This window comes from Sinohyriopsis cumingii, chromosome 3 (genome assembly GCF_028554795.1).
Source record: "Sinohyriopsis cumingii isolate HCF-2022 chromosome 3, ASM2855479v2, whole genome shotgun sequence".
In the NCBI taxonomy this organism is placed as follows: domain Eukaryota; kingdom Metazoa; phylum Mollusca; class Bivalvia; order Unionida; family Unionidae; genus Sinohyriopsis; species Sinohyriopsis cumingii.
Window position 1 is genome coordinate 153692757 of NC_142963.1, and position 21758 is coordinate 153714514.

The window sequence follows — 21758 nt, forward strand, 5'->3', positions numbered from 1 at the left end:
TCTGCAGCCCCCCCCCCTTTATCTTTTTCCTTAAAACTGTTTTTTATTTATTTATACATATACATGTACTCATGAACCTCCTCCCTTGTCCTTGTTTAGTGGTGTCTCCTGTCTCTCCTGTTATTCACTGAAATCTCCTATGTACATAATTATTATTGAAAAATTAAATTTGTTCAATTTTTCACACTTAGATTCCATTGTAGTATATTTACAGTAACACTGCCTGCCATCGCATGACTGTAAACTGACATATGCAGGGCAAGACAGTTTGGTTGCTAATTTCAGAAACCATATAACAGTTACAGTTCCTTTGTTTCTGTTGACATGGTCATTTGGCTTCTGTGCTTGAAGTTTGTTGAGATGGATTATACTATGTGTGAGCAGAATTAATCCCAAAGGATTAAACATTGATTATGGTTAGGTTACTAAAGAGCCCAATCAGCATTAGACATTTAACATTATTTTGATTAGACATTTAACATTATTTTGATAAAACATTTGACATTGTTTTGATAAAACATTTAACATTATTTTGATTAGACATTGAACATTATTTTGATTAGACATTGAACATTATTTTGATTAGACATTGAACATTATTTTGATATAACATTTAACATTATTTTGATGTAACATTGAACATCATTTTGATATAACATTTAACATTATTTTGATGTAACATTGAACATCATTTTGATATAACATTTAACATTATTTTGATATAACATTGAACGTTATTTTGATATAACATTGAACAGTATTTTGATATAACATTTAACATTATTTTGATAAAACATTTAACATTATTTTGATTAGACATTTAAAATTATTTTGATTAAACATTGAACGTTATTTTGATTAGACATTGAACATTATTTTGATTAGACATTGAACATTATTTTGATATAACATTTAACATTATTTTGATGTAACATTGAACATCATTTTGATATAACATTTAACATTATTTTGATGTAACATTGAACATCATTTTGATATAACATTTAACATTATTTTGATATAACATTGAACGTTATTTTGATATAACATTGAACATTATTTTGAACGTTATTTTGATATAACATTGAACAGTATTTTGATATAACATTTAACATTATTTTGATGTAACATTGAACAGTATTTTGATATAACATTGAACATTATTTTGATATAACATTGAACATCATTTTGATATAACATTTAACATTATTTTGATAAAACATTTAACATTATTTTGATTAGACATTTAAAATTATTTTGATAAAACATTTAATATTATTTTGATTCTCCCTGAAGGGTATGTTCTGTTTCAGTGCTTAAAGTTGTCAAGATGGATTTGAGTCTGTACAATATATGATTGAAAGTCTGTACTATGTATGATTTGATTCTGTACTATGCATGATTTGAGTCTGTACTATATATGATTGAAAGTCTGTACAATGTATGATTGATAGTTTGTACTATGTATGATTTGAGCCTGTACTATGTATGATTGAAAGCCTGTACTATGTATGATTTGATTCTGTACTATGCATGATTTGGGTCTGTACTATATATGGTTGAAAGTCTGTACTATGTATGATTTGAGTCTGTACTATGCATGATTGAAAGTCTGTACTATGTATGATTTTTGAATGTGTACTATGTATGATTGAAAGTCTGTACTATATATGATTTGAGTCTGTACTATGTATGATTGAAAGTTTGTACTATGTATGATTTGAGTCTGTACTATATATGATTAGAGTCTGTACTATGTATGATTTGAATCTACTATGTATGATTGAAAGTCTGTACTATGTATGATTGAAAACCTGTACTGTGTATGATTGAAAGTCTGTACTATGTATGATTAGGTCTGTACTACGTATGATTGAAAGTTTGTACTGTGTATCATTTGAGTCTGTATTATGTATGATTGAAAGTCTGTACTATGTATGATTTGAGTCTGTACTATGTATGATTGAAAGTCTGTACTATGTATGATTTGAGTCTGTACTATGTATGATTGAAAGTCTGTACCATGTATGATTTGAGTATGTACTATATATGATTGGGACTGTACTACATATGATTGAAAGTCTGTACTGTGTATGATTGGGTCTGTACTACGTATGATTGAAGATCTGTACTATGATTGTTTGAAAGTCAATAATATTTATGATTGAAAGTCTGTACTATGTATGACTTGAGTCTGTACTACAACAATTACAAGGACTGCCACCAATATAATCCAGGCTAAGATCTACAATAATTACAAGGACTGCCACCAGTTTAATCCAGGCTGAGATCTACAATAATGACAAGGACTGCCACCAGTTTAATCCAGGCTGAGATCTACAATAATGACTAGGACTGCCACCAGTATAAACCAAGCTATGATCTACAATAATGACAAGGACTGCCACCAATATAATCCAAGCTAAGATCTGCAATAATGACAAGGACTGCCACCAATATAACTCAGGCTAAGATCTACAATAATGACAAGGACTGTCACCAGTATAAACCAGGCTATGATCTACAATAATGACAACGACTGCCACCAATATAAATCAGACTAAGATCTACAATAATGACAAGGACTGCCACCAATATAATCCAGGCTAAGATCTACAATAATGACAAGGACTGCCACCAATATAATTCAGGCTAAGATCTACAATAATGACAAGGACTGCCACCAGTATAAACCAGGTTATGATCTACAATAATGACAAGGACTGCCACCAATATAATCCAGGCTAAGGTCTACAATAATGACAAGGACTGCCACCAGTATAAACCAGGTTATGATCTACAATAATGACAAGGACTGCCACCAATATAATCCAGGCTAAGATCTACAATAATGACATGGACTGCCACCAATATAATCCAGGCTAAGATCTACAATAATGACAAGGACTGCCACCAGTATAATTCAGGCTAAGGTCTACAATAATGACAAGGACTGCCACCAGTATAAACCAGGTTATGATCTACAATAATGACAAGGACTGCCACCAATATAATCCAGGCTAAGATCTACAATAATGACATGGACTGCCACCAATATAATCCAGGCTAAGATCTACAATAATGACAAGGACTGCCACCAGTATAATTCAGGCTAAGGTCTACAATAATGACAAGGACTGCCACCAGTATAAACCAGGTTATGATCTACAATAATGACAAGGACTGCCACCAATATAATCCAGGCTAAGATCTACAATAATGACAAGGACTGCTACCAATATAATCCAGGCTAAGATCTACAATAATGACAAGGACTGCCACCAGTATAAACCAGGTTATGATCTACAATAATGACAAGGAGTGCCACCAATATAATCCAGGCCAAGATCTACAATAATGACAAGGACTGCCACCAATATAATCCAGGCTAAAATCTACAATAATGACAAGGACTGCCACCAATATAATTCACGCTATGATCTACAATGATTACAAGGACTGCCACCAATATAATCCAGGCTATGATCTACAATAATGACAAGGACTGCCACCAATATAATCCATGCTAAGATCTACAGTAATGACAAGGACTGCCACCAGTATAATTCAGGCTATGATCTACAATAATGACAAGGACTGCCACCAATATAATCCAGGCTAAGATCTACAATAATGACAAGGACTGCCACCAATATAATCCAGGCTAAGATCTACAATAATGACAAGGACTGCCACCAATATAATTCAGGCTAAGATCTATAATAATGACAAGGACTGCCACCAATATAATTCAGGCTAAGATCTACAATAATTACAAGGACTGCCACCAGTATAATCCAGGCTAAGATCTACAATAATGACAAGGACTGCCGCCAATATAATTCAGGCTAAGATCTACAATGATTACAAGGACTGCCACCAATATAATCCAGGCTAAGATCTACAATAATGACAAGGACTGCCACCAATATAATTCAGGCTAAGATCTACAATAATGACAACTGCCACCAATATAATCCAGGCTAAGATCTACAATAATGACAAGGACTGCCACCAGTATAATTCAGGCTAAGATCTACAATAATGACAAGGACTGCCACCAATATAATTCAGGCTAAGATCTACAATAATGACAACTGCCACCAATATAATTCAGGCTAAGATCTACAATAATGACAAGGACTGCCACCAATATAATCCAGGCTAAAATCTACAATAATGACAAGGACTGCCACCAATATAATTCAGGCTAAGATCTACAATAATTACAAGGACTGCCACCAGTATAATCCAGGCTAAGATCTACAATAATGACTAGGACTGCCACCAATATAATCCAGGCTAAGATCTACAATAATGACTAGGACTGCCACCAGTATAAACCAAGTTATGATCTACAATAATGACAAGGACTGCCACCAATATAATTCAGGCTAAGATCTACAATAATTACAAGGACTGCCACCAGTATAATCCAGGAAGATCTACAATAATTACAAGGACTGCCACCAGTATAATCCAGGCTAAGATCTACAGTAATTACAAGGACTGTCACCAATATAATCCAGGCAATGATCTCCTAAGAAATGCTAAAAATATTTGTGGTAAGGTGAGGATGAACTGCATGAAGTTACAGTGAAAGGACTGACTTGATATGATGATGTGCATATTTTAATATTAAACAAGTGTATATTTGTTATATAGTTGTAATTTTGGTCCATTTGCACTCTAAAATTGGTTTGATGAAAATCCTCTTATTTGAGGCAAACGTTCCTGACTAGACTTTGCAACTCTCCTGTTTTGTCCTGACCTGTCTTTTTCTGTCACATGTTGTATGTATACATACATTTCCAACACTTGTTTGAAAAGATTTAATAGAGTATACCATGTTTATTGTTATCAATTGAAAAAGAATTAAGTCTCAGTTAATTGTCTGATCCCAAAAGGATTTGCATAGTATATCTTTGTCAAGATGTTTCACATCACCCTGAATGAAAAAATCTTGAGTGTTCCATAATACTTACTTTATTTCATGCAGTATGTCAGTATTCTGATTTAATTTCTTGTTTAGACTCTGCCAGGCACACCCAACATTAGCATCAGCGGACCTGTCAATCTGGAACTGGGTAATGCTGCCATCTACATGGTAGATATGTTTATCCCGAATCCCATGAGTGACATAGTCGTGACAGCCTTTAGCCCTGCCAACACCTCTTCTCTGATGTCCATATGTGCTGTAAGGCTTGATAGCTATGGTAGTAACTTTGGCTGTGGATTTGATGCAGATGGGGTAATTGTCAGCAGTGTTGCTGATCCAAGTGGGAAAGGAAACACCGGTGGCATCATAAATTTGGGCAAGATGCTAAACAAAGGTACTGATACATTATGCAGGCATTCAGATAGCTTTCAAAGTATATTTGATTGCATTTTATACTAAATTTTACAACTTTTTAATAGTACATATTTGTGTGCATGTGCATGCCTTTTAATAGTCCATGTTTGTGTGTGTTTGTGTGTCTTTTAAATAATCCCACCCCACTTCTGACCAGTGAGTGAAAAAATAATTTAACACATTTTGTATGTTTATCTCAGTCAAGTTGGCAAAAATAATTTTTTCTGTTTTGTAGGTGAAGTGCCATGAACTTTGTCATTCTTTCAATCAAAGAATAATTCAGTAATAATAAATTATTCCTAAACAATCAAAAAATCTCTCAGCAGTCAATAATATTTGTAACAATTGTTGAAATACTGATTTCATGTTTTATTACTGCAGAACAGGAATTTGCCATATTAATCTAGTAATGCATTTTCGTGTTAATTTCTTGACAAAGGTTTGGGATTATTTGAGATACAAAGAGGGATCAAACAACTGTATGTTGATACAACTGTATATTGATACAACTATATTGATACAACTATATATTGATACAACTGGAAAGGTTGCTTCCTTGCTCTGGATAATTCAAGCTTATTAACATCTTCCCTTACTCAGAGCATACATTTCTTAGATATCTTTGAGTTCATGAATGTTTGGCAATATCACACTGCCTTCATCAGCAACTAATGTTGGTCACTAAACGGCATGTAATCAGATTACAGATTTATCAGTAGCAGAGAGCCTGAGGTGTGAGGTTGCAAGAATTCTAAAGAATAGTAAATTGCCCCACCCACGCCAAGTAATATAACCATCTAGGAGAGAGAAGCCACATGGGAATTAGCGAAAGATAAAAATATAGTGATCCTACCAGCGAACAAAACACATAGACAGTATTACTCAACATGGCTGATGATCTTAATAAAATGGAACTGTTGGTTGATGACAAAGGACACCCACAGTATTACTCAACATGGCTGATGATCTTAATAAAATGGAACTGTTGGTTGATGACAAAGCACACCCACAGTATTAATCAACATGGCTGATGATCTTAATAAAATGGAACTGTTGGTTGATGACAGAGGACACCCACAGTGTTACTCAACATCGCTGATGATCTTAATAAAATGGAACTGTTGGTTGATGACAAAGCACACCCACAGTATTACTCAACATGGCTGATGATCTTAATAAAATGGAACTGTTGGTTGATGACAGAGGACACCCACAGTATTACTCAACATGGCTGATGATCTTCATAAAATGGAACTGTTGGTTGATGACAAAGCACACCCACAGTATTACTCAACATGGCTGATGATCTTAATAAAATGGAACTGTTGGTTGATGACAGAGGACACCCACAGTGTTACTCAACATGGCTGATGATCTTAATAAAATGGAACTGTTGGTTGATGACAAAGCACACCCACAGTATTACTCAACATGGCTGATGATCTTAATAAAATGGAACTGTTGGTTGATGACAAAGCACACCCACAGTATTACTCAACATGGCTGATGATCTTAATAAAATGGAACTGTTGGTTGATGACAGAGGACACCCACAGTATTACTCAACATGGCTGATGATCTTAATAAAATGGAACTGTTGGTTGATGACAAAGCACACCCACAGTATTACTCAACATGGCTGATGATCTTAATAAAATGGAACTGTTGGTTGATGACAAAGCACACCCACAGTATTACTCAACATGGCTGATGATCTTAATAAAATGGAACTGTTGGTTGATGACAAAGCACACCCACAGTATTACTCAACATGGCTGATGATCTTAATAAAATGGAACTGTTGGTTGATGACAAAGCACACCCACAGTGTTACTCAACATGGCTGATGATCTTAATAAAATGGAACTGTTGGTTGATGACAAAGCACACCCACAGTATTACTCAACATGGCTGATGATCTTAATAAAATGGAACTGTTGGTTGATGACAGAGGACACTCACAGCATTACTCAACATGGCTGATGATCTTAATAAAATGGAACTGTTGGTTGATGACAAAGGACACCCACAGTGTTACTCAACATGGCTGATGATCTTAATAAAATGGAACTGTTGGTTGATGACAGAGGACACTCACAGCATTACTCAACATGGCTGATGATCTTAATAAAATGGAACTGTTGGTTGATGACAGAGGACACCCACAGTGTTACTCAACATGGCTGATGATCTTAATAAAATGGAACTGTTGGTTGATGACAAAGCACACCCACAGTATTACTCAACATGGCTGATGATCTTAATAAAATGGAACTGTTGGTTGATGACAAAGCACACCCACAGTATTACTCAACATGGCTGATGATCTTAATAAAATGGAACTGTTGGTTGATGACAAAGCACACCCACAGTGTTACTCAACATGGCTGATGATCTTAATAAAATGGAACTGTTGGTTGATGACAAAGCACACCCACAGTATTACTCAACATGGCTGATGATCTTAATAAAATGGAACTGTTGGTTGATGACAGAGGACACTCACAGCATTACTCAACATGGCTGATGATCTTAATAAAATGGAACTGTTGGTTGATGACAGAGGACACCCACAGTGTTACTCAACATGGCTGATGATCTTAATAAAATGGAACTGTTGGTTGATGACAGAGGACACTCACAGCATTACTCAACATGGCTGATGATCTTAATAAAATGGAACTGTTGGTTGATGACAGAGGACACCCACAGTGTTACTCAACATGGCTGATGATCTTAATAAAATGGAACTGTTGGTTGATGACAAAGCACACCCACAGTATTACTCAACATGGCTGATGATCTTAATAAAATGGAACTGTTGGTTGATGACAAAGCACACCCACAGTATTACTCAACATGGCTGATGATCTTAATAAAATGGAACTGTTGGTTGATGACAGAGGACACTCACAGCATTACTCAACATGGCTGATGATCTTGATAAAATGGAACTGTTGGTTGATGACAAAGCACACCCACAGTATTACTCAACATGGCTGATGATCTTAATAAAATGGAACTGTTGGTTGATGACAGAGGACACCCACAGTATTACTCAACATGGCTGATGATCTTCATAAAATGGAACTGTTGGTTGATGACAAAGGACACAGACAGTATTACTCAACATGGCTGATGATCTTCATAAAATGGAACTGTTGGTTGATGATAAATGACACCCACAGTGTTACTCAACATGGTTGATGATCTTCATAAAATGGAACTGTTGGTTGATGACAGAGGACACAGGCAGTATTACTCAACATGGCTGATGATCTTCATAAATTGGAACTGTTGGTTGATGACAAAGGACACCCACAGTGTTACTCAACATGGCTGATGATCTTAATAAAATGGAACTGTTGGTTGATGACAAATGACACCCACAGTATTACTCAACATGGCTGATGATCTTAATAAAATGGAACTGTTGGTTGATGACAAATGACACCCACAGTATTACTCAACATGGCTGATGATCTTAATAAAATGGAACTGTTGATTGATGACAAAGGACACCCACAGTGTTACTCAACATGGCTGATGATCTTAATAAAATGGAACTGATGGTTGATGACAGAGGACACCCACAGTATTACTCAACATGGCTGATGATCTTAATAAAATGGAACTGTTGGTTGATAACAAAGGACACCCCCAGTGTTACTCAACATGGCTGATGATCTTCATAAAATGGAACTGTTGGTTGATGACAAAGGACACCCACAGTGTTACTCAACATGGCTGATGATCTTAATAAAATGGAACTGTTGGTTGATGACAGAGGACACTCACAGCATTACTCAACATGGCTGATGATCTTAATAAAATGGAACTGTTGGTTGATGACAAAGGACACCCACAGTATTACTCAACATGGCTGATGATCTTCATAAAATGGAACTGTTGGTTGATGACAGAGGACACCCACAGTGTTACTCAACATGGCTGATGATCTTAATAAAATGGAACTGTTGGTTGATGACAGAGGACACCCACAGTGTTATTCAACATTGCTGATGATCTTAATAAAATGGGACTGTTGGTTGATGACAAAGGACACCCACAGTGTTACTCAACATGGCTGATGATCTTCATAAAATGGAACTGTTGGTTGATGACAAAGCACACCCACAGTGTTACTCAACATGGCTGTTGATCTTAATAAAATGGAACTGTTGGTTGATGACAGAGGACACTCACAGCATTACTCAACATGGCTGATGATCTTAATAAAATGGAACTGTTGGTTGATGACAAAGGACACCCACAGTGTTACTCAACATGGCTGATGATCTTAATAAAATGGAGCTGTTGGTTGATGACAGAGGACACCCACAATATTACTCAACATGGCTGATGATCTTAATAAAATGGAACTGTTGGTTGATGACAAAGGACACCCACAGTGTTACTCAACATGGCTGATGATCTTAATAAAATGGAACTGATGGTTGATGACAGAGGACACCCACAGTGTTACTCAACATGGCTGATGATCTTAATAAAATGGAACTGTTGGTTGATGACAAAGGACACCCACAGTGTTACTCAACATGGCTGATGATCTTAATAAAATGGAACTGTTGGTTGATGACAGAGGACACCCACAGTGTTACTCAACATGGCTGATGATCTTAATAAAATGGAACTGTTGGTTGATGACAGAGGACACTCACAGCACTACTCAACATGGCTGATGATCTTAATAAAATGGAACTGTTGGTTGATGACAGAGGACACCCACAGTGTTACTCAACATGGCTGATGATCTTCATAAAATGGAACTGTTGGTTGATGACAAAGGACACCCAGAGTGTTACTCAACATGGCTGATGATCTTAATAAAATGGAACTGTTGGTTGATGACAGAGGACACCCACAGTGTTACTCAACATGGCTGATGATCTTAATAAAATGGAACTGTTGGTTGATGACAGAGGACACCCACAGTATTACTCAACATGGCTGATGATCTTCATAAAATGGAACTGTTGGTTGATGACAAAGGACACCCACAGTGTTACTCAACATGGCTGATGATCTTCATAAAATGGAACTGTTGGTTGATGACAAAGGACACCCATAGTGTTACTCAACATGGCTGATGATCTTAATAAAATGGAACTGTTGGTTGATGACAGAGGACACTCACAGCATTACTCAACATGGCTGATGATCTTAATAAAATGGAACTGTTGGTTGATGACAGAGGACACCCACAGTGTTACTCAACATTGCTGATGATCTTAATAAAATGAACTGTTGGTTGATGACAGAGGACACCCACAGTGTTACTCAACATGGCTGATGATCTTAATAAAATGGAACAGTTGGTTGATGACAAAGGACACCCACAGTGTTACTCAACATGGCTGATGATCTTAATAAAATGGAACTGTTGGTTGATGACAGAGGACACTCACAGCATTACTCAACATGGCTGATGATCTTAATAAAATGGAACTGTTGGTTGATGACAAAGGACACCCACAATATTACTCAACATGGCTGATGATCTTCATAAAATGGAACTGTTGGTTGATGACAAAGGACACCCACAGTGTTACTCAACATGGCTGATGATCTTCATAAAATGGAACTGTTGGTTGATGACAAAGGACACAGACAGTATTACTCAACATCACTGATGATCTTCATAAAATGGAACTGTTGGTTGATGACAGAGGACACCCACAGTATTAATCAACATGGCTAATGATCTTCATAAAATGGAACTGTATGTTGATGACAAATGACACCCACAGTGTTACTCAACATGGCTGATGATCTTCATAAAATGGAACTGTTGGTGGATGACAAAGGACACAGACAGTATTATTCAACATCACTGATGATCTTCATAAAATGGAACTGTTGGTTGATGACAAATGACACCCACCGTATTACTCAACATGGCTGATGATCTTCATAAAATGGAACTGTTGGTTGATGACAGAGGACACTCACAGTGTTACTCAACATGGCTGATGATCTTCATAAAATGGAACTGTTGGTTGATGATAAAGCACACCCACAGTATTACTCAACATGGCTGATGATCTTAATAAAATGGAACTGTTGGTTGATGACAAAGGACACCCACAGTATTACTCAACATGGCTGATGATCTTAATAAAATGGAACTGTTGGTTGATGACAGAGGACACCCACAGTATTACTCAACATGGCTGATGATCTTAATAAAATGGAACTGTTGGTTGATGACAGAGGACACCCACAGTATTACTCAACATGGCTGATGATCTTAATAAAATGGAACTGTTGGTTGATGACAAAGGACACCCACAGTGTTACTCAACATGGTTGATGATCTTCATAAAATGGAACTGTTGGTTGATGACAAAGGACACCCACAGTGTTACTCAACATGGCTGATGATCTTAATAAAATGGAACTGTTGGTTGATGACAAAGGACACCCACAATATTACTCAACATGGCTGATGATCTTCATAAAATGGAACTGTTGGTTGAGAAATGCTTACTATTTATTATTGCTGATTGTAAACCTTGGTTGCCTTTTAATGTGACTTGATGATTGGAAACCTTGGTTGCCTTTTAATGTGACCTTTGCTGATTGGAAACCTTGGTTTCCTTTTAATGTGACCTTTGCTGATTGGAAACCTTGGTTTCCTTTTAATATGACCTTTGCTAATTAGAAACCTTGATTTCCTTTTAATGTGACTTGCAGATTGGAAACCTTGGTTTCCTTTTAATGTGACCTTTGCTGATTGGAAACCTTGGTTGCCTTTTAATGTGACCTTTGCTGATTGTCCTGCAGGCTCAGAAGCACCCCTTGACAGTTAGCTTGATGAACAAAATTATGATCTTGACAGAAGTAGCATTGGTTTTACCTAGTACCAAGCATTGATGTTATCTAGTACCAAGCATTAGTTTTACCTAGTACCAGGCAATGGTGTTAACTAGTACCAAGCATTAGTGTTATCATAAGAAACATTGGTGTTTCAATTCTACCCATATTTATGATATCAGACACTGTTTCATTATGATGACTTGGAAACTTAAAAGGAGTTTTCTTTAAGTGTCTGATGCACAAAAAAACCCAATAGCTTACAGTAGATATCCTTTGGAAAATTCGCAACCAGATGTTATGATCTGTATAGCTGCTAGACTGTGTGGTTGGAGAGTCCACCAGTTGCCTGCTTCATCACAGTCAATGGCAAATGGTGCCAAAGGAGTTGTCTCTTCACATTAACCTCCTAGAAATGAAGGCCATAGCAAATGCATTTTATTTCTGGAAGTATCATCTCTAGGGCAAGGTAGTTCTCATCATGTCAGACAACTTATTGGTAGTGGCCTACCTCAAATGGGATGACCAAATCACTTGACCTCAATGTTCTGGTTTTGGACTTTTTTTCACAGGTGCTCCCAGTTGAAGATAGGAGTCCAATCCTGGCCAGCTCACTCTCATACAGCGTGGTCTATTCTGGGCTTTCATCAGATTCAATTTAATTTTGGGGGCATCCCACAACAGTCATTTTAGAGTCAAGGTGGAATCACAAACTGACAAACTTTGTTTTTCTTTCCTGTCTGCCCTTCCCTCACTTCTGGTACCCACTTTAAACATGATATGAGGGGTCAGAAATGCAATTGATTCTGATAGCCCCGCAAAACTTGGACGAGTTTTGGGTGAACAGTTAGTCCATTCTAGTGACATGTCCTGCTGAATCCCCCAACCTGTTGCCATGGTTGCCAGTGTTTCACCCCTGCCTGGACAGGCTTCGCCATGCCTGGTTAGGATAGTCTTGTGTAGAAATGTGCTTGAACTTTAAGTTATGGAGGGGGCATTATGAGCTGCAAGGCCTTCCACTCTGAAGGGTTATGATGAGGGTAAGTGGTGGATTTTCAAGTCTGGCACAAAGACATCAGCATGAATCCTGCAGTTGACTTCATTTTTTCTCAGAGTTTTGAGCAGAAGAAGTTAGCCCCTTTACTATCAAAGACTTGCACTCCATGCTCTTTGGTACATTCATGCATCACAGTTATCTTAATGTATTTGATGGAGAAAGTAATTCTTATCTGGTTACATTAAACCATCCCACCACTTCGTACATATGCCACTTTGTACTTATACATCCTTGTTTGTGTATCAGTTAGCTTAAAGTGGTGTAGTTGATGGTGAGCCAAATAGTGGTGGAAATTATGGGCAAGAGTTTCTTTCTATTGTTGGTTTGTTATGTGGATGAGAAAAACTATATTTTCGTCTTCCCAGGATTGTAGGTTTTGATAAGTAGTGGAGTTTATTTCCTAACATTAATGTAATTAGGAAGGAGAAAAATAATTTACTAAAGAATTTACTTTTTAAGGCTGTTTTATTAAAAATATTTAGAGTTAGATGATTTCTAGATCTCCAACATGAGTCAGTATATCTTTTAATGTTACCCATATTTAAAGGATTAGACATGGCTTCATTATGATGACTTGGAACCATAAAAGGAGTTAGCTCCCCTGGCCAAGGAACCAAGTGAACTTAAAGTATGTCCATGTAATCATGGTGTGTCCTGTGTAGTCCATCATCTATTAACACATTTTTCTTATACTCCTGAGGCCCTATTTCTGGTCTATTTCAGTCAAACTCCTTATATGGGCATGTGTATCATGGTGTGTCCTGTGTAGTCCATCATCTGTTAACACATTTTTCTTATACTCCTGAAGCCCTATTTCTGGTCTATTTCAGTCAAACTCCTTATATGGGCATGTGTATCATGGTGTGTCCTGTGTAGTCCATCATCTACTAACACATTTTTCTTATACTCCTGAGGCCCTATTTCTGGTCTATTTCAGTCAAACTCCTTATATGGGCATGTGTATCATGGTGTGTCCTGTGTAGTCCATCATCTGTTAACACATTTTTCTTATACTCCTGAAGCCCTATTTCTGGTCTATTTCAATCAAACTCCTTATACGGGCATGTGTATCTGGTGTGTCCTGTGTAGTCCATCATCTACTAACACATTTTTCTTATACTTGACACCACAATTTCAATTGACTCGTCGTCACCATACAGTTGGGATACAGAATTTGAGCGGCAACCATTAGCAGTATTTGAACCTGTCTCTATGGATTTTGTACGTACAATCATGATGGAGAGTGCACCAAAGTCATGTGAACTTGATCCAATTCCAACATCACTGCTGCTTGAATGCTTAGATCCAGTATTGCCTTCACTAACTGATGTTATTAATACCTCTCTCTCATCTGGGGAATTCCTATCATTTTTCAAAACTGGCATTGTAAAGCCTCTGCTGAAGAAACCAACACTAGACCATAATGATTTAAAGAACTAACGCCCAGTTTCTAATTTCCCGTTCATTTAAAAAATCTTAGAAAAGGTTGTTCTATCCCAGCATGTATCTCATCTAAATTCAAATAGTCTTTTTAGCAATGTACAATCTGCAAATTGCCCTTGCCACAGTACTGAAACAACTCTTCTAGTTAATGACATTCTCTCTGTGTTGGATAGTGGAAAGATTACAGTCCCCACCCTCCTTGATTTGTCTGCAGCATTTGACACAATCCAGAATCAAATACAAAATTTATTCTCTGTGCTACATTTCACTGTTGGACTCTAGTCCAACATACCTATCTGACCTCACCCATGTGTACACACCAGTAAGATATTTATGCTCCTCTTCTGACAATCGTATATTCATTATTCCAAGTATGAAAACAAAGTCATATGGACAGCATTCTTTTGCATACCAGGGCCCAGCAACATGGAATGAACTGCCCACTGAACTTAGACACAAAGACACAGTGATCACATTCAAGAGGGCTCTCAAAGCTCACTTATTTCAACTGCAAGAACAAACTTAAAGACCTAATAATGTTTCCTACCTGAAATGTTCTCAGCATGTTTTTTATTTTTTAATGTTTTTCTAATTTCTTGTTGTTTGCTTTGTAATAATATTATGTTTCTTATCTTATAGGTGTTGTTAATGTTGTAAAGCGCTTAGAGTTTCTAAAAATTAGGCGCTATACAAAGTCCTCATTATTGTTATTATTATACTCCTGAGGCCCTATTTCTGGTCTATTTCAGTCAAACTCCTTATATGGGCATGTGTGTCATCAAAATCTCAGATGAATTTGATAATGAGCCAGATTCATGCATACTAATGAGATGATCTTGCATCTGATTGGCTGAGTTTGTTACACTTTAGAGGTCATATTGCTGATTTGATTTTGATGAAACTTGGAATATATACTTATGATCTTGGAGCAAGATATGCCAATATTTTGCGGTGATCTTGCATCTGATTGGCTGAGTTTGTTACATTTTGGAGGCCATGTTTCATAATTTGAGGAAACTTGGAATATGTTAAGATCATATAGCAAGATACACACATACTGAATGGGGTGATCTTGCATCTGATTGGCTATGCTTTTTACTCAAGGTTTTTAGCTTTTGCTGGGTTTGCCTTGAATGCTTTTCACTGATAAGACGTCACCATTATTCTTAGTTCTAAAATGGGGTAGCCTACAATATTATGCAGATGCTGTATTTCTGATTGTGCCGTCATATATTACTGAGGATATAATCATATTGCCCTCGAAGGGTGACTATTATAGAAGTTGGATGCTATTATAGCGGTTGGATGCTATTATAGAGGTTGGATGCTATGGTGTGTTCTGCTCTGTTAATGTGGCCTGGTAATATATACAATTGAGAAAGAAATATTTTGAGGAAATCTATTTCTCAGACAATATTTGCCTGATATCAGTATTGTTATAACCTGCAGATGTGAGCATCCTTGTTGTTTTGCCAGGGGAGGTAATAAGGGAAGGGTGTTTTCCCTTTGTCTATATGATAAATGGACTGGAAAGTACATTTTCATCTTTCGGGGAGGACTGGGTTTGGATGAAAGAAACATTTATCTAACAAATGTTAATCATGGTAGATTTGATTATAGAACCACAATTACCTTTCTAATTTAATCACTGCAGATATTGTGATAGCATCTACATTCAGACAATAGATAATATTTTAGAAGACTCATATTGCCCATGGCAACTTGTGACTTAACAAATACATGCAGCAGAGTTGCATGAATCTCAGCCATGGACACAAATTGTACAGAAATGGGGTGATAATTTAGAACTGGTTTTCAAATTATCATATTGATAATTTGGGGAAAAACCTTACAATATGAACAGAAGACATTTCCCACTCATAGCCTGTAAATGCATCAAATTTAGAAAAATGAATTGAAAATTTTGTGCTTAATCTCATCATACATTCAGCCCATTTCCATACAGTACATGTCTTCATCCCATCTCCATACAGTACATGTCTTCATTCCATTTCAATACAGTACATGTCTTCATCCCATTTCCATAAAGTACATGTCTTCAGCCCATTTCCACAGTACATGTCTTCAGCCCATTTCCATACAGTACATGTCTTCATCCCATTTCCATACAGTACAGGTCTTCATTCCATTTCAATACAGTACATGTCTTCATCCCATTTCCATAAAGTACATGTCTTCAGCCCATTTCCACAGTACATGTCTTCAGCCCATTTCCATACAGTACATGTCTTTATCCCATTTCCGTACAGTACATGTCTTCAGTCCATTTCCATACAGTACATGTCTTCAGCCCATTTCCATACAGTACATGTCTTAGCCCTTTTCCATACAGTACTTGTCTTCAACCAATTTCCATGCAGTACATGTCTTCAGCCCTTTTCCATACAGTGCTTGTCTTCAACCAATTTCCATGCAGTACCTGTCTTCAGCCCATTTCCATACAGTACATGTCTTCATCCCATTTCCATACAGTACATGTCTTCATCCCATTTCCATAAAGTACATGTGTTCAACCCATTTCAATACAGTACATGTCTTCATCCCATTTCCATACAGTACATGTCTTCAAACCATTTCCATACAGTACATGTCTTCAGCCCATTTCCATACAGTACATGTCTTCAGCCCATTTCCATAAAGTACATGTCTTCAGCCCATTTCCACAGTACATGTCTTCAGCCCATTTCCATACAGTACATGCCTTAGCCCTTTTCCAAATTACAGTACATGTCTTCAACCAGTTTCCATGCAGTACATGTCTTCAGCCCTTTTCCATACAGTACTTATCTGCAGCCCATTTCCATGCAGTACATGTCTTCAGTTTGTTGGGCATAGGAGAAACTATAAATGTAAAAACAAGTAACTGTTGGCAATAATAATTATAAAAGTGCAACAAAAAATTAAATACTTGATAGTTTTCTTAATAAAATGTTGCCTCCTACATATAAGATCATTGAACTGAAGTGTATTTCCCTTATTACTCATTTGATGCAAATCTTCATGTTAAATTTAGAAATGCAATGATGGCCCAATTGTTCCAGCTGTAATTGGTAACCACTGTATCCTTTTGCTTTGTAGTGATATGTTTGTGTCCTTCCTTGGTTCTTGGCATTATTCCACTCTTTGGAACCGCTCTGGTGGCCTAGTGGTTAGAGTGTCTGCCTCGGATGTGGGAGGTCATGGGTTCGATCCCCAGCCGAGTCATACCAAAGACTTACAAAAACGGTACTAACAGCTGCCTCGCTTGGCACTCAGCATTAAGAGGTTAGTGTTAGGACTGGTTGGCCCAGTGTCAGGATAATGTGACTGGGTGGGACATCATGCTACATGTCTGCGGCATGATGCCCCAGTGCTAGACATCACTATAAACTGCCACATTGCAGACATCGTAGCGATATGACTGAAAAATTGTTAAAGCTATGTTAAAAATCCAAATCACATCACATCACACACCACTCTTCTATGGTACTGACCATAAAGTCTTATACTGTTTGGTAGACATGGATCTTGCTGTACACTAAAATGATGTATATACATGCACCTCTTTTTACAATAAAATCAGGCTTGTACATGTACCTCTTTTTACAATAAAATGATGTACTTATGTGTACCTATTTTTACAACAAAATCAGGTTTATGCATGTACCTCTTCATGTACAATAAAATCAGGTTATACTGGTACCTCTTCATGTACAATAAAATAAGGTTTATGCATGTACCTCTTCATGTACAATAAAATAAGGTTTATGCATGTACCTCTTCATGTACAATAAAATAAGGTTTATACATGTACCTCTTCATGTACAATAAAATCAGGTTTATGCATGTACCTCTTCATGTACAATAAAATAAGGTTTATACATGTACCTCTTCATGTACAATAAAATCAGGTTTGTACATGTACCTCTTCATGTACAATAAAATCAGGTTTTTACATCTACCTGTTTATGTACAATAAAATCAGGTTATACATCCACATTATTTACAATAAAATCAGGTTTATACATCTACCTGTTTATGTACAATACAATCAGGTTATACATCCACATTATTTACAATAAAATCAGGTTTATACATCTACCTGTTTATGTACAATACAATCAGGTTATACATCCACATTATTTACAATAAAATCAGGTTTATACATCTACCTATTTATGTACAATACAATCAGGTTATACATCCACATTATTTACAATAAAATCAGGTTTATACATCTACCTGTTTATGTACAATACAATCAGGTTATACATCCACATTATTTACAATAAAATCAGGTTTGTACATCTACCTGTTTATGTGCAGTAAATCAGGTAAATACATGTACCTTTTGCTGCTCAGTAAACTTAGGTGTATATATGTACTTTCAAACACACACACACACACACACACACACAAACACACACACACACACACACACACAAACACACACATAAATACACAATATTCTCATTGAGACACTATGTTCAATTCCTTTGCATTCTTTGAGTGCTCCACAATTGAACATAAATGCTTTTTGCCCAGTAAGAGCTGTGATAGTTGTAAAAACTGAAATTAGTGATGCCAGAGTGTTTAATAAACGTTTTCCATTCCATTGTTTTCTAGGGTCTAGAGATGATTCTGTGGGTAACTATCAACCAACAAACAACAGGATCACAGTCAAGTTTGCAGCTCAACTGTATGATGATCTTTCCTTTCTTCCTGGCCTCTATGACCTTGGTATTGCTGTGGAAATAGATTCTGTACAGATTTTGACATCCAGTTATGCTGTCACAGCACTTGCACAGGCAGATCTTTCATCTGTTGTAAGCTTTACTTTTCTGTAACCTTGACAAATTGCTATATTTAGGGACAAACTTAAACATGGAAGTTACAAAGTCTTGAAAATATATAATGTGCTATAAGGTAGTTAATTACCTAAGGTAACCTTGTGTCTCCCACATGTAAGCCGGATGACAGGTATCACTTTCCTGGACTGATCAAAACACCTAGGGTAACTTTGTGTCTCCCACATGTAAGCCTGATTACAGGTATCACTTTCCTGGACTGATCAAAACTTTGACATGTAAAGATTTTGCTTCTCATATCCGAGGGGATATAGCAGAGTTGCATCCATGAATCTCAGCCATGGACAAAAAATTTGCAGAAATGAGAAGATAATGCAGAACTGGTTTTGAAATTATCATACATTTCACATTTAAATGACTTTGGTTCCATTTGACTTTTTTACTGTTCATGCATGAATCATTAAAGTGGGTGATTGTATAAATTTCTCTTTCTACTACACCCAAAAGAGAAGAGTCACTGTCCTTACATTTCACTTTCTACTGACTCGGTGTTTGCTTCATTTATCTCATGACCACATAGGCTTTTGTTATGCATACTATCCTCTACTGAATCATGAAACCTAGCAATGCCTCTTCATGAGTAATACTCCTCATTTCAATAGTAGGATCACTATCCATGATATTTTATGCTTCATTGATTGGGATTACATTTTATGTGTTTATTTGTCAGCTGTTCATGCTAAAATCATTAAATTGATGATAATACAGGCCTTACGTGTAGTGCTTATTCATGGAAATTATTGATGCATGAAGCACGTACTGCAGGCTGTCAATCCAAGGTTGCTGAAAACTTTTGAATTTCACCAAGTAAAATCTATTTTGTAGGGGTGGACAATGATACTAGTGGTTTAAGCAGAATTTAAGAACGTTGATGGGAATGAAAAAACAACACTACCTGTCTTATCTCAGCTTAATATTTTGATATGATGTGAAAGAATGTTTTTTGTCATTATTTTATGGCTTTTCACCATATATATGCATGTAGGTATAGATATGTGTGTAGGTATAGATGTGTTTAGGTATATATATGTATGTAGGTGGGTTGGTGGTTTCACACAATAGTGGGCCATATAGTGCAATTTTAAGTTCAAATTTCACATTTTAAAATGAATAAAAGTTATAATTTAAGGATTAAAGGTTTTTATTCAAAAAGAGGCCAAGAACACTTTAGTCTGAATATATTTTCTTTATGTCACTGAAAGTAGCTTCAGGAAACTAGTGGAGGTGAGGTATGTATTTCTCGATTATGTATTTCTCAGTTACGTTCTGGTTTATAACCTCCTTGCAGAGAAATGTGGTTGGGTAAAACGGAGTCCTTATGTCTTATTTTCTTCTTTACATATTTAATCCAATTATAATACCTTAGGAGAACTACTACAACCTTGCAAATCTAGCCTTTACAGATAAAACGTTTTTAGTTAAAAAAAAGGTATGAGTTATCTGCCCACTTAGGTTGTGATCATGCAGAGTGATCTCCCATAGATATAGGAATTGGAAGCAAAACTGATGAATATCTCTGTTACTACTTCTGCTCATGCTGAGAAGTGCATTGTCAGCAAGAGAGACCTCGCAAAAACCAGAATCAACATTGATATAAGTTGGAGGAATTCTCACTTCATAGGGAAAGTAGACTCCATCTATATTTCCAACTTCTCTCTCTATCTTGAGAAAGTTCTGCCTTTACAATTTTAGCCACACTTTGTCATCTTTACACACTTAATCGTAATTAGGTGCTTGCACGGGTACCCTATGCAACTTCATAACTAAATTGGGACTGTTGTTTTATTATGTTAAAGTGCAAGTCCCTGAGACAAAACTCTTAATATACATGTATAATATAATGTATGTATAATTCCACAATAACCGGCTACATACATGTAGTTTTCTTTGCTAATACGTTTAGTGTCAGGATGCCATGCTTTATTGCATTTACCTCTATGGGTCATCCTTGAACCTCTTACACGTTGTAAGGTGAATAATTTTGGGCAAATTCGTCTGTTGTTGTCCAGGTAACACTATAAAGCGTACTGGTGTGGGACATTCTAAAGTGTTGTGAGCAACAAATCCACGTCGAAGTTCGTCATATGCCTGGATGCCTAAACATAATAGCAGATTCTTCGTCTCAGAACATGCAACTCACACAGACAGAATGGTCTCCCATCCCTTGGTTTTCTCTCAGATATGCACCCAATGGAAATGA

General features: G+C 36.6%; 1 protein-coding gene across 1 annotated transcript in view; it reads left to right on the forward strand.

The window, feature by feature from the left end:
- Positions 1–21758, forward strand: part of LOC149804176 (uncharacterized) — a 193701-nt gene that overhangs the window by 23245 nt on the left and 148698 nt on the right. The window contains exons 7-8 of the mRNA XM_089954057.1: positions 5033–5333; positions 19317–19516. Of these exons, the coding sequence (XP_089810183.1) occupies positions 5033–5333; positions 19317–19516 (501 nt within the window). The remainder of the gene's footprint in view (positions 1–5032; positions 5334–19316; positions 19517–21758) is intronic.